Raw genomic sequence first — 15360 nt, 5'->3', positions numbered from 1 at the left:
TAACAGGGCACCTACAAAGCTGTAGGGAAGGTGCGGCCACTTCGGACGTGCCCCTGTGCTCGTGACCCCACATTCAGGTGGAAGGGCCTGTGACATCATGTGGGCAACCCGGTGGGAGGGAGCTGGTGCCTCAGTGGAAAGCCTGTGAACGTTGACATGATTCCTCTCTCTCCTCCCCCTCCAGGCCTACTCGGTCTACGACGAGGACATCGGCTACTGCCAGGGGCAGTCTTTCCTTGCTGCTGTGCTGCTGCTACATGTAAGTAGTGTCCACGTGACAAGTGGCAGAGTGCCGCCACGCTGACGTTGTTTTCCGCTTGGTTCTGTCCTCCTTCCTTATTTTTCATTTACCTGATGGACAGTGCACATGGCCTATCTTCTAAAATGGACCTTTGGTGATAAAGTCAGAGATCTGAAGTCAAGAACAGGATAGTTCCACAGTAGAATTAATTGAGAAGGCTAGAAGGGAATACATTGATGATTTGGAGTTATTTTTAACCAGAACCCTCCAAAACTGAAGAAGTCAGTGTAACTGCCCAGATGAGAGCAGGACCAGGGCCACTGAGAAGGGACGTGACAAGGAGTTTTGTCTCTTCTGTGGTTTATTTTTGTGTACCCTCTTTGTCCTTGGCCCTTTGCACGTAGCAGAGCATTCCTTGAGCATCCACGTCCGTGCTGGGCTAGAAGGCGGGATGGCAGATACAAATAACTTATGGCTTCTGTTCTCAAGGGCCTCAGAGTCCAGAATGGGGCATGGAGAATGGAGGCACATACTTGCTATTTTTATTCTTATGTCTTTACTGATTTTTCTTAAGTTTATTAAAGAACTTACAGAGAACTTACCGTGCATTGAGTGAAAGCAGATACACAAAGTAAGAGAATAATAGAAGAATTACCCAACCCCGAACTTCCAGGAAAGGCTTTCTGGAAGGGGGTGGAAGCTTTGCCAAGACACAATAATTGAGGGTGGAGGAGGCGAGACGGGAAGGGGAGGGAGTAGAGATTGTTAGACAAAAGGAACAGGTGAACAAATGTTCTATGGAAACATAGAAGGGCACAGCATATAAAGGGAACGATGTGAAACGACAGTTCCTGTGCAGTTGGTATAGAAATTGTGCGCAGGGAGAAGTATGAGGTAAAAACGGTCAGATGGGCAAGGGGCCAGGTTAGGAAGACTTTGTAATCATGTCGCGAAAGGTGGGCCTCATTCTAAAGCGAAGGAGGACCCACTGGTCGGTGAGAAGTGAGGGAATGGCAGTCACCTGCTCATTTCCGGTGCATCCGTATCCCACCTGCGTCCAGGTGGGACTGGAGGGGCAAGCAGCAGCAGAGGGAACAGGAAGCATCAATCTAAGTGAGAGATGTTCAGACTCAGAGAAGGAGAACAGAATTAAGAAACATGCAGGAGGCAAAATCGGTAGGTTTCATGGACGGACCGACAAAGAAGGGTGAGAAGCACCATGCCTAGTTTTCTAGCTCTGGTGGCTGGGTGAATTGTGGTATTTTGAGCTGAGCTAGGAAAAACATGCATCCATTGAGAGTGAATGCGGAAGAAGGGTTAGGAGTGGATGGTGGGTTTTGTTTCAAGTTCCCTGAGTTTGTATTTTTGGGGGGTATCTGCATGAAGCTGTCCAGCAACCAGGTGGACACTGGCAACTGACGCTGGTAAAAAAAAATCAAAGCTGAAATTACAAAAGTGGATCACATCATCTAAGAAGAATAAATAGGGTAAGAAGAACAAGATAGAGCTTAGAGATGCCAGATATTTAAAGGGCTGATGGGGAAGAGGAATCCTTGAAAGATGTCTGGATTTTCACCTGGGAGGAAGCAATGTGTAATGTCAAATGCAGTAGAGAGGCTCAGCAAGTTTAAAATGAAAGCAATTCTTTCAGGTTTACATTCTGGAAATGGAGACAAACTGGTATAATATGGTCCTAGTTCTGATAACTTGGTTCTAATGATTGGATGTACAATTGTGATTGTTCACCTTATTCAACTTTGAGCTTGATTTCTTTCTCTGTTGCATTATCACCTGTTGTGAGTCTTCCTGACCTTGTCCTTGTCATCCCTCTTTCTTCGATATCTCCAGAGCCTGTCTCCTTGGGACTCCCTGTGATAACTGAGCAGTGTAGGGTCACAAATTCTGCGCTACTAAACCCGCCCACTCTGTAGAACTCTCAGGTCCCGACGGCGGGGGCTGGAGACTGTGTGCAGTGGGGATCCTCACCCCGGCTCAGAGCCCCGTCCCTCCACAGGAGCCTTTGCAGTCACTCTGGTGAGAGGTGACATCCCGGCCGTGGGTGGTGACCTTGCTCTTCCACAAAGTGATCTTTGAGTGTATCCCAGTTTAGCACTTTAGACCTGTTATCCTCTTAAACACTTTATAATATATTGATTGAAATTCATTGAGAAGCACCTCTGTCTGAGAAATCTGTTATAAGATTTAACAGAGGTTTAGTTACTTGTAAGTTCATATTTGTTTGGAAGCACCTTTTGCTGAGAGAGAGAGAGAGAGAGAGAGAGAGAAAGAAAGAGAATGAATCAAATAATCTGAAAATTCAAATGCCCGGAATTTTTTCTACATTATCTCCTCTCTTATTATAAGGGTTATATGGCAAGTTGGCCATTGTAAACTTATTCAACAAAATTGCTTTTAATGTACATCACAAGATAGATAGAAATTCTCTCTAGGCTCTTATACTTTCTGCATTTATATTTATGATTATGCAGTTGTTTCCAGGGCTTATAAAATAACTGGAAATACAGAAATGCCTTCAGAATCTTTGAAGACAGATGAACTGATGATATTCAGCATAGTGTTAATGAAAAACATGCTGTAATTTCTAATTGACAGTATTTGCAATATTTCTGTTTATCAGCATATTTCATTAACTAACCAACCCATCCCAATAACCAATCTGAATAAGAAAAGTTAACTATAATTTTTTTCCTCCTTAGTTTTGCCTGCGTGGTTCAAATAGGTAGGAGAATACAGTCTCGCTTAAACAATTGCTCAAACACACTGTCTCAGGTTCTAGAGAGAGACATTAGTAGGGTCCTACCAAGTGTTATCAGTTACGTAAGCTGTTGCCTCTTTTCTCTGCCGGACGTCCTCGGGCAGCTCCACGTGAACCATCGTCAGAGCTGCCTCTTTGCCTCCCCGTGGTCGTTTCTGCTTTACATTCACTGCCAGACAGGCAGGCAAGACCAAAAATGAAAGGGTGTTCAAAAATAAAAGTTTAGAATTTTTACCTTTTCTCATGCCTAAGTAGTTTTAGGAGATGATTACCCTCCTGCTTGGATATTTCCGGAGTCTTTGAAAACAGCTTCGTAACTTGTCGTAGTTTAAACAGTGGAAGAGTTAAGTGTTTATCACAATAGGTGCTGTTATATGTATTGATGAAATTACAAGAAACTTATCATTTGCAGCTGGAGAAGAATGTTCTAGCTGCTTTCAGACTTGGGAGATGAAGTGGCTTTTTTAAATTGCTGCTGCTGTGAGAATGTGAAACTGGCTAATATATGAAATGCAAAATTAAAAATCATTCAAAGTAAAAAAAAAATTCCTATGCTGTACTGTACATCTCATGACTATTTTGTAACCACCAATCCGTACCTCTCAACCCCTCACCTTTCTCTCCCAGCCCCCAACCCCGCCCTCTGGCACCCCGCAGCCTGTTTTCTGTAGCTGTGAGTCTGTTTCTGTTTTGTTTGTTTATTCTCTTCTATATATTCCACATATAAGTGAAATCATATGGTATTTATCTGTATACTTTATTTCAAAATAAAATAAGTTTTAGAAATTACGAATTTTTTAATGCATCCCCCAGAAAGGCAGCTTTTAGGGTAAGATTTAACCAATAGCCATAAGAAATGAGAAGCAGAGCTACTTCTTAGTTTTTTTAAAATAAAGATTCCACAGAGTCCAAGGTGACAAGGTAGAGGCTTCCTAATGTTTTTATAAGTAAAAGTGTTGGTGACATTATACTATTCAGGACTCTCTCTGCTACTCTGATACAATTTTGGCTCAAAGTAGCTTAAATTACGAAGGAAATTAATTGGCTCACCTAATGGGGAAGTCCAGAGCAGAGGTGGCTTTGACATGGTTGGATTCCAGAGTTCATATTTTGTCCTCAGCAATCTGTCTTTGTATCTCCGGTTTCTTTACATTTTCTTGCCTTAATTATATGGGTCGGCCACAAAGCGGGCACCATGGCTGCTGCCTGGTGTGGCCCGGCCCGGTCTGTGTCCTTTCAGTTTTATAACTTCACTTTAAAAGGGCCAGCTTTTGCTATATCTCCTGCATTAAAAAAAAAAAAATCCATGGAAGATTCTGACTGGCCTGCCTTGGAAGCCTGCCATCCTTGAATCAATGGCTAAGGCCAGGAAGGCAGCGTGTTCCCATCATTTGCCAAGGTGCCGAGCCCCCCTTGAGCGCTGGCAGCGCTCTGGATCAGCCCCTCCTGAACAGCCGGGCAGCACTCCTCGGGGCAGGGGGGTTTGGTCCAGGTGGCAGGGAGACAGGATGCTAATAGACGCAGCGCGGCGTCCTGCAGCGAGGTCCTTACTGCGAGAGTTGCAGTGCGTTTCTCCTAAGTCCCTTTATACTCCCAAATCACTCTTTTCTCCTAATCCAAGACTTTAATCTTATAATCCTTAGATTTTCCTTTTCTATGTTAATTCTTGCATCAGTGCTTTCAAGCTATGTTTCCAATATTGTCTCCCTGTGTCCTGTTAATATAGTCAAGATATTTTACGTTTAAAAAATATTTTGTTGCCCTGACTGGTGTGGCTCAGTGGATTGAGTGCTAGACTGCGAACCAAAAGGTTGCCGGTTCGATTCCCAGTCAGGGCCCTTGCCTGGGTTGCCAGCCAGGTCCCCAGTTGGAGGCATACATGAGGCAACCAATCAATGTTTCTCTTGCATACTGATGTTTCTCTGCCTCTCTCCCTCCCTTCCCCTCTCTCTAAAAATAAATAAATAAATAAATAAATAAATAAATAAATAAATAATCTTTAAAAAAACATTTTGCTGATTCTCCCATTTCAATATCACAGGTTTTTCTGCCCTTTCAAAGTGGACTCACTCAAAGCATAGTAAGAAGCACAGCTATGTATTTGAACTGTGGTTTAATGCCTTTCAAGTTATATAACCTTGGGCAAGTTTCCTAAACTCTCTGAGCTTCAGTTTTTTTATTTTATAAAATGGAAACAATATTATATTTCTAGAGTTCTTATGAATATTGAATACTTTATATTATGAGCATAAAGACTCTTATTTTATATCTGGCGCAAAGAGTGCAGCTGTGGGATTAAGTCCAGGGTTTACTTAATAGATGTGTAGTTATTGGCAAATCACTTAACTTCACTGAACTTCACTAGTATAGTATCTAACATGTAAAAATAATGCCTGTTTTACAGAATTTGGGGAGGATTAAATGGGATCATGAATGACTGTCTCTAATAGTCACAACTGCTGCTACTTTTTCTAAAATTAATCACTATTTGCCCATTCAGTTTTCTTCTGGACTCTGGTTGTACTAGCTTAAATTGATCAGACCCTGACTGACTAATATGTTATAGAGCATGTTTTATTGCTTATATTAGTAAATAGACATTTAAATGTATTTTAGCATGTATTGGATTTAAAAGGAAAATAAACAGCTAGAAGTTTTCATTCTATTTGCTGTTCAATGGGTAAACAGAAAATGAAGACTTACGAGTTTATGATTTTCAAAATAGTAGCATCCACCTTTGTTAAAGAAAGCTCAGAAAATCAGTGAAATGTTTAGTGCTTTCATGGAAAAAGGTAGATTGATTACAAAAAGATGTGAAACAATCATGCAGAACGGAAAGCTTAGTTTAATCCTAAATAAGGGAATTATTTTAAATTATCAACATATAATTTTGCTTCAGAAAACATGTCGATGCATGTTACTTCGGGTGAGCCATAAAGAAGACCTCTGGCGTTCCGAGAACGTTGTGGCTTGCTGCTGGCAAGCGGCAGCGCTTGGAGACGGTCTCCACGCGGTGCTTCTCTGTGTCAGAGCAGACGGCAGATCACTGCCAACGTTTGTTACCAAACAACGCTGACATCATGCTTGATTCTGAGATTGTGCATGCGAGGCAGGCACCTCGTTTTGTATTCACAGGGCCGTGGATGATGTTCGGATAACCCTGAATTATAGTATTTTAATGCTTATCGCCTCCTTTCCTCAAGAAAACAACACTGATTCCATGATAGAGCTCCTGCACACAGGATGGATACTCAATATCCAGGACCCATCATGTTACACCATCTTAATATTTAACAAAAATATGTTGTTCGGTGGTTTTTTATCGTACTTTAGACCAGTTACGTGTCAATGATAAATTGGCTTATCTAGTTCAATGAAATTAATCTTTGTGATAAATAGTCATTTTAAATATTTTTAAAAGTAGGCAGACGCCACGACACTATGTAGGGGGAGCCCTTTCTCGCAGGAAGGGGAGGTTTGACAGTGCAGTTAGGCATTGATTTTCCAACCTTGATTGAGTTTTCTTTATGCTAATTGAGGGGCAAGCTGAAGAGCCAATACAAAATACAGGTAAACGCACAAGTTTTTATATTTGGCATTTGTAATAATATGAAAAGAAATCAAGCGCTGATATAGTTCCTTTTGGCTGCCCCTTGCTTCCGCTTTCAATCCTTTCCCTCTACATTTTTGCTGGCTCTTACCTTCGAAGTTGATAACAGACTGCTCTACTTGTTGACATGCCTTCATTTATAAAGGCAGATGTATTCAGTTTTGCTAAATTTATAGTTACCAACTATTTAATACTTGATATTTACTTAAGTCTGTATGCTCAGAGCTTTTAGGAGAAACAAAATATATACACGTTTATAGAAACATATATTTATTTAAAATACATATTTTAAGCAAAGGTTGCGGTCTGCCCCGGCCCGGCAGCTCAGCGAGTGGAGCGCTGTCCTGTCCACCGCAAGGTTGCAAGGTCCGGGCGTGTACGGGAGGCAGCCAGTCGAGGTTTCTCACGTTGATTTCTCTCTCTCTGCCCCCCTTCCTCTCTCTCTAAAATTAATAAACATATCCTTAGGTGAGGATTAAAAATAAAATTACTGGCTGGGATTGTCAGTTTTTTGTCAGCAGCTGGGCAGGGGGATGAGGACAGAGGAAGGTGTGAGGGAGCGGATCGGGTCGGGGGAGAGGTGCTGCGCCTGAAAGCACAGCAGGAACTGCGCCCGTCTGTCGCCTCCCTGAGCACTGCACCCCGACCTGGCCCACGCCCAGCCGCCCCTCTCCTTGCTCTGGCTGCAGTGGCGCCTAACCCCTCGTCTGCACACCCAGCCTCCCTGTCCCAGGACTTGTGTCCCCATTGAACTCCAGTAGCATCCCCTGTTTACTTCTCCTCTGGGAAGGCGCTGTCCCTTTACGTCTGTGTCCCCAGGACCGGGCACAGGTGCTTTCACCTCATGCGCTCATTGACTGACTGTGTACATCATGAAAGGCATCTAAAGCTTTTTTTTTTTTAATTTAATGGATTCACTTCATTCAAGGAAATAAAGGCTTATCCTTTTTATAAGGAGCCAGATGGTAAAATATTTGGCTCATTATCATTCATTTACCAAGGCGGGGACTTCAAGGGAATTAGATTCTCTAGGGCTGGCTCTTGTTTTCCATGCAGACTTTTTGTAGGGCCGCTCTCGTAGAGCTCGGGGGTGTGGGGGTGAGGAGGCTTCGAACCTGGTGTGAGACAAGTATTGTGGAGCAGGTATGTGCATGTTAGTGTCTCTGAGACTTCGATGGCAGAATTGCTAACGGAGGGAAGAATACAGTGTACTTATAGTCTAACTGAATATAAAGGGGAAAATGTTTGCTGACTTCAACATCTGGGGTCAAAGCATGGCCCCAAATAGCTCATAGATTTTTTTTTTCAAGTAAATATTTAGAGAATCAAAATGACAACAGCTTAGTGTACGTATTTAACTTTAGGAGATTTCATTTATTTAACTCTTTGCATATTTCAGTGTTTGTAAGTAGAAAATAGAAGCGGCCAATTTGTATAGGAACTTCTAAGTGGGTAAATAGAACCCTATTTGGTCCAGTTATTCAGGCAGGAAGTTAGTCTAACAAAGGTGTCAAATACAATTATCAGCCAATGTCAGATTTTCCAAGGAGCGACATTTAAAGTAGATGTTTACATAGTAGTTGTACATCCTAGGACATTGAGTAATGACAGCTTTTTCTATTTGCTTGGTGTAATTTTTAGAATGTTATATACGTCCCTCTCTTTCAGCTTACTGAGACCACAATTCATTAATTTTTTTAAAGATTTTATTTATATATTTTTAGAGAGAAGGGAAAGGAAAGAGAAAGAGAGGGAGTAGAACATTATCGTGAGAGGGACATCGATTGGTTGCCTCTGGCACGCCCCCCAAGCGGGGGCGCGGCCCACAGCCCAGGCCTGTGCCCTGATGGGAGTTGAACCTGAGACCTTTCACTCTGGGACGACCTGGAACTGAGCCACAGCGGTCAGGGCCCATTTATTGTTTTTTACTTTCATTTTTTTACACTGTGGCAAAGACCTTATATTTATTTTTTACTCTCCTAACTCAGAATTTTTAATACAGTATTTAAACAGAGTCATAGTTCTGGTTTTCCTCTTCTCAAAAAGGCTTTCCAGATTACGATACAATATCATAGATAAGATTATGGGAAGAATGCTTAAAATTACTTAAAGAGCGAGCCTATTATCACACATTCTCAAAAGTTTCAGAAACCCTAATTACCTAATGTGCTAATAACAAATTATTACCTATTCATTAAAGCAAGTGCTATAATAGCCACTAATTTGATTTGAACTCTTTAAAAATAATGAAGTTGCATTCTTTACAAATAGTCCACACTAAGATTTCTTTCCTTGTGCAATATGCCTTTTCTAACAGAGTTAATTCGAAATAGAGATTGTTGCTTTTATATTATCAAATCCAGTTGCCCTTCTCAGCAAACGGGCAACAGACAATGGAAATCCCTCAATTCACTGGCCTCTAATTGTGTATCAGCCAAGGGGACACTGGTCTTTCACCCGCTCTGACATTCTTGGGAACAAGGCTCTGAATCAAGGCTTTCCCTACACAGGCATTTGAAGCCAACAGGGGCTAAAAACGGCAGACTCCTTCTCTGGTCCACTTTTGCACATGAGCATCTCTGTGCTTCTTTGGGGACCAGACACTGTGAATCAGGGAGAGGGATTCTCAGGAAGTCACTTAGGTAAATGCAGTGGTAGAAGCCCGAACACTGTCAAATCTTTTCCTTTCTTTTTGTTAATCCCCTTGTAGCTTTTTCATCTCTGCGGCCTTGAACTCAGGAGTCACAGATATTTTAGGTCCTTACAGGTGTCCCACAGGGCATCTGCAATTTTTTTTTTAATTTTTAAAAATTTAAAAAATATTTTTCAATTACAGTTTACATTCAGTTTATTTTATATTAGCTTCAGGCGTACAGCGTAGCGGTTGGACCATCACATACTTAACAAAGCGCTCACCCTGATATTTCCAGTGCCCACCTGGCACCGTACACAGTTATTCCAATATTATTGACTGTATTCCCTGTGCTGTGCTTCACATCCCCGTGACTGTTCTGTAACTACCGATCTGGACTTCTCAATCCCACCACAATTTAGAGATTCCTTCTTTGATTTCAGACTTCATTCTCCTTTCAGATAAAAATACCTCTGGGAGGGTATTATTAGATTTTATTGGTCATTTAAATCTTAATGATGGCAACACACAAGATTCTTTCTGAAAAACTGTTGTTTTATAGAAAGAAAAAGAGCAACATCAGTAAGATTCTGGGAGGACAGTATTGCACTATCTGCCGTAACTGGAAGTACATTGATCCCTTGACCCAGCCAACCCCTCTTTGGGAACATTGGTGAGGAAAAAGGTTAGCTATCTTTTATGTAGAAGAGGGAAAAAAATAAAATAATAAATGTAATCCTTTCACTTGCATAGAGAAACACTTGCAGGAAAGAGGAGAAGTTACTAAGAGCAGTTACGAAGTTATGCAGAAGCAGTAGAGGGGCACACACAGGGGTTGGCGTCCGGGGACAGAGAGAAGTGAGACATGTTTTTGTAAATGTAAATATATTTACAAAGAATATTATTCTCAATTATATTCTTACATTGTTTTGATTTTTGAATCACGCGACTATGTTATCTATTTTTAAGGTGGCTTAGTGAATGAAGGAATGAAGGATGATTAAAATTAACATAAGAGGATAATTCATCTTAAGTGAGGAAGCTTACAAACGTTGAACACAGATTTTACCTTTACCACCGCAGAAGGCCGGCTCTGACGAGCTTCCCTCACCAGAGGCCTTCAGTCGTTAATGGGGAAAACTTAAAACGTGCAAGGAATCGTTTGACAACCTGGCCAAGTGCCACTCAGCCATGTTCTGTGTTTCCGCAGATGCCAGAAGAACAAGCGTTCTGTGTTTTGGTGAAAATCATGTATGACTATCACTTGCGAGACCTCTACAAAAACAACTTTGAAGATCTGCACTGCAAATTTTATCAGCTGGAGAGACTACTGCAGGTAAACTGAAATTTGGTGGAGTTATAGAAACAGTCTAATAAAATTGATGAACTGTCATGATTTGTGAAAGTTTAATGGAATTCTACGCAGAACGCAAATGGATTTGGTGTCTGATCAATATCTACACTGGTTTTGATACTATAAAATATTTATTTAACCATTTGATTATTTAAAAAATCATCTCCCTTTTTAGATATTCAACTTTAATATACTTTGAAGTGTGAATATGGTGAGTTAAATCAAGGAAGAGATTGTTGAGTATTATTTGTAAAGAAATGAAGCTATTTACAGAATAAAAATTAAAATACTGAACTGTTTTCTCTGTATTAATTGACACCAGTACTATATTAGTCCACATGTAGAGAACACTTTGAACAGATAGAAAGATATCGAAAGGAGAATAAAAATACCTGAACTATTATAATGTGGAGACACACTTTAAATTTTTCCCCACGTAAGGTGAAGAGATTAAGAAGAAAAGAACTCGTAGCCACAGGCAGCGGTGTGGAGATGACCAGAGGGAAAGGAAGTGGGGGTAGAAGAGGGCGCGGGGCTGGATGGTGATGGACGGAGGCTTGACGCGGGCCGGTGAACAGATGATGTGTTACAGGACTGCACACTTGAAGCCTGATGTAATTTTATTAGCCAGTGTCATCCCAACGAATTCAATGAAAAATTTTAAAAAGATTTCCCACATAATTTCCTGATCTCAAACAGAGTTGTAACTATTTTATACTATGTACATGTAAATGTATATATGTGATAAACATTATATATGTCAAACATTACATAATAAAAAGATTATGAGGGCAAAATTATTGACTAGTGCTAATAAAAAGAATTAATGAATAGCTTTGAAATTCCAGCTGAGATTAAAAATCTTAAATTTATAATGGATCTATGCATTCTCTATATGAAGTATTGGGAACCCAAGGGAAAGGTGAAAAAAAATATATGAACGGGGGTGGTTCCATATCGGGGAAAAGAGAAATGTTTGGGAAGGTTAGTGGGATATGGCAGTAGAACGTACCGGCAGGAGCTCACTGCCTGACCTGTCAGGAGACCTGTAGGTGTCTGGAGAGGGGAGCGAAGCCCCTAAGAGACTGAGGGGACCGGGGAGTGGGAGGCGGAGATTTGCAGCGAGGTGGAGGACAGCTCTACCGGGAGAAGGAAGGCGGGAGGGTGGAAGACCGTGAGTGTGAAGAACAAATAGAGGGGAAGGCTGTCAAAGAACCTAAGCACAATGGCAAGTGGTCATCAAGGGGAAGGCAGGCTGTAGAGGAGCCTGGTAACTTAAACATTAAAGGCTATAGGCTCTTTTTTGGAGATGTAATTCTCCAAAATTTGTTCGGGAATATTCACTTCTCATGTGTCGCTTACCAAAGTTTATGTTGTTTCAGAGGTCACTAATTTTAAGGACTTTGAAAGTCAAGTATTTATACCTGATATATGAGCAGCGAGTCCAGGGTATAGTGAAGAAACCCAAACGTGGTTTTCCATGGGCACTGCTTGCATGTTAACTGGGTAACCATTGAGCACCCACCCCATCGAAAGTACGAGATGGGCACATTTGGGTGTTTTTCAAAGAGCATCTTGCACAAGAAGTGGGATTTTTGTTTTTGTTTTTGTGGTCTGTTTATGAAAGTGGGCTTTTACATGTCTTTGCCTTTCAGTTACGGGAACACTGTGCTAATGCTGTGCGCTTTGCCTTTCACGCTTTCGAAAGCATTTACTGGTATAGCTTGGAAAAAAGATAAAGCTGGAGCATGAAGGCATTTTAAGGAGACATTCAATTCCCGTATTATACACTGGCATTTCCTGTATTTTGCCACTTTTTAAAGATATCGTAGATAGTTTCTTAAACATTTGGTTATGTTTTGGCCTTTTTTAAGTGCCAAAAAATGTACTGCAGTGGTACCACCAACGATGATGTTGTCATGAAGTACATCTCTCTCCTAACTAGTTAGGAGGTGAGCCCTGAAGGGGGCGCTGTCACTTGGCCCTGGAGTCATGACACGCCCTGGGGGCACGTGGGGACTCTGAGCCTTTCCCGAGAGAGAAAGCCAATCCAGCGAGCAAGCGATGACCTTTGTTTTTGGTTCCTAACAACCCTGTCTTTTCCTCAGTGATCTGTCCCATCCCTAGTTCTCATCTCCTGTCATCACTTCTGTGCCATTTCATACAATTCAGTGAATGCGGCAGTAAAATGGAAGCGTTCGTAGGAAGCTTGTTATAAATTGCAGTTGTCACAGGAAATAAAGCTGCTTCCGCGTTCCGTCTGCTAAATTTTCCACTTTGACTTTTAGGAGCAACTGCCGGACCTGCACAGCCATTTCTGTGACCTGAACCTGGAGGCACATATGTATGCCTCGCAGTGGTTCCTCACTCTCTTCACCGCCAAGTTCCCGCTCTGCATGGTCTTCCACATCCTCGACCTGCTGCTGTGTGAGGTAGAGTGACTCCATCTCTCGGTCCTGAGCCCAAGTAGAAAGCAGTGCCTACGTAGTTAACATGGTTACAGTTTTCTTCAGTTTCTTTTTTCTTGTGACATTAAGCTATAGATACTGTCCCAAAATTTCTATTTGAATTCTTATTAAAGACTATTTTAATTGTAATTTTATTACTTGTGAGAAATGAAAAGTTAAGGTGTATATAATTCCTACAAACTAAAATGTGGCAATTTGTATAATTCATAATAAGCTCATATATGTGTGATGATGGATTACAAATATAAAAGACCTTTAAAATTAAATAAATGCTTTAGAATCAGGTATTTTTAACAGTAATGCAGTTATACTCCAAGAGTGAATATAAATGAAAACTTTATAATAATTAAATCCTCAATTTATAAGATATCTCTTTGGATATGATGTTTGAGACTCCATCCAGCTAAAAGAAAAGTGACAAAGTTTTTGCATCACATAATTGTGCAAAACTGATTTTTGAATATTTTGAAATAATGCTACTGTCTAAAAAGTTAAAAGATATTAAAAAATCAGTTTGCACAATTTCTTAGGTATCTGTAGTATTTATTTCATGTATTGTTTTTAGTTTCTTAGATGACTACATTTATTTGCTTTACCCTCTTAAAGAAATAAACAATATTACACGTACATACCATGTATACTAACCATCAAAATGGTTAACATTCTTAACAGTGTTAGAAAGTTGCTGGATGAGAAGAATTTTCTTACATTGGAAATATAAATGTATATAAAAATATATCTGAAATTTAAAAGCTGTAGTAATTACTCCAAAGTATTGAATATGAGACTAATATTATAATCTAGGCAGTTTTGTATTACTGTATTACTGTTCTTACATAAAGTTGCCTCTTTCTCAAAAGAAAATTCTATTTTAATAACCCTAGGAACTAGAAATTTAATTACAAGATTTAAAAGGATAAAAGGTATCAGCTGTATAAAGCATGACTTACCCCTCAGCCTCCTGCATCAGGAGCCATTTCATATGTGAACACAGCTGGATTTTACCCCTCAAAGGTTCCGGTTGGTGTTTCACAATACTGGAAGGTGCAGAGCATTTTGTAGACACATAAGCTTTTTAAACATTTCCAATGTATTTTGATAAAGAAGGGTCAAGTGACTTGCTGAGGATCACAGAATAAGTTCTCAAATATTGAATGCATAACAGTTAGAGAAGTTGATTGATAACACATTCATTCTACTTGTTTTACTTACAAATTAGTTTACAGAATGCTATCTAAACTTAACCTGAACAGAGAAGCAGAATGCAGAATTAGGAGCCAAAGCTTTATTCAAAGTCAAATGGTGCGATCACTGGACTGGTAACTTTAGTCTAAAGTCGCCTCTACTTGGTATTGGAGCACCGTTATTGGGTTTTCTGAACCCCAGAGAGAGAGTTTTTCAGGAAGTTTTATCTTGAAGATATTTGAATTTCTAATTTCAGTTACTAAGAAAAATTAGCAACATTTATGGTGAGGAAAAGAAAAGAAAATTTATAAGCCTTCTTATCACTTGTCAACTATAGTTCATAATCACGGGGTTTGAAGAATCTTAATGCTCATTAAAATTAAGAAGAACATCGTAGATAGATGTCAGTTTCCCTCTCTCAAACTGATGCTCTGCAGCTGTTTCAGGAAGTTGCATACACAGCTTTCCAAAACACGGAGTAGCTTGTAATCACAGCAGTACACTAACCAGGGTAATAAATATCACACCTTAACAGAGCAAAGTAGCTTTAAAGATAAATTTTATGGGGAACAATAGTGCAGTAAGCTTCAGGATATTTGTTCTTTCCACTAACTCATCTTTGTCAGAGTATTATTTTGCAAAGGAAATTTTTAGATAAACTTTTACTTCCTGCCTGTCTGCGTTCACTCTGCCCATTTCCTTCTTGTAGTTAATAAAATATTTATATCAAAGCTATTCTTTCACATGATAAAATATTCTAAAAGAAGAAATGGTAACATAGTCTTAAACAGAATCATCCATTTATGTTTTTTGTCATATTCTCTATTTTTTAAGAAAACAATTCAAATCTTGATGGTTATAAATTAATGTTTAGTTACAAATGGAAGGCTAGGAAATTCTCATATGGAAAGTGTTAATTTTTCAAAACTTTTCGAAGGCCCTCCTCACCTTCACTTCCCCTGTAGTCATTACGCCTCCCAAGGGTGATCGCTGTCCTGCCTTGGAACACCATCGAGTGGATTTGATTTTTTTTGGAACTTTACATAACTGGAAGCATATCATATGAATTCTTTCTTGTCTAGCTTTTTCATTTA

At 40.1% G+C, this 15360-nt stretch overlaps 1 protein-coding gene across 5 annotated transcripts in view; it reads left to right on the top strand.

Annotated features, from left to right (window-relative positions):
- Window positions 1–15360, top strand: part of RABGAP1L (RAB GTPase activating protein 1 like) — a 439381-nt gene that overhangs the window by 263459 nt on the left and 160562 nt on the right. For all 5 annotated transcript variants that reach the window (XM_054587734.1, XM_054587732.1, XM_054587733.1 and 2 more), the window contains 3 exons: window positions 185–259; window positions 10470–10595; window positions 12902–13045. In XM_054587734.1, coding sequence (XP_054443709.1) covers window positions 185–259; window positions 10470–10595; window positions 12902–13045 — 345 coding nt within the window. The remainder of the gene's footprint in view (window positions 1–184; window positions 260–10469; window positions 10596–12901; window positions 13046–15360) is intronic.

Source organism: Pteronotus mesoamericanus, unplaced genomic scaffold (assembly GCF_021234165.1).
Source record: "Pteronotus mesoamericanus isolate MK-2021 breed Mesoamerican mustached bat unplaced genomic scaffold, CSHL_Meso_final scaffold_1186, whole genome shotgun sequence".
In the NCBI taxonomy this organism is placed as follows: domain Eukaryota; kingdom Metazoa; phylum Chordata; class Mammalia; order Chiroptera; family Mormoopidae; genus Pteronotus; species Pteronotus mesoamericanus.
The sequence above is the reverse complement of the archived record's forward strand: the minus strand, read 5'-3'. Positions and strand labels throughout refer to the sequence as shown.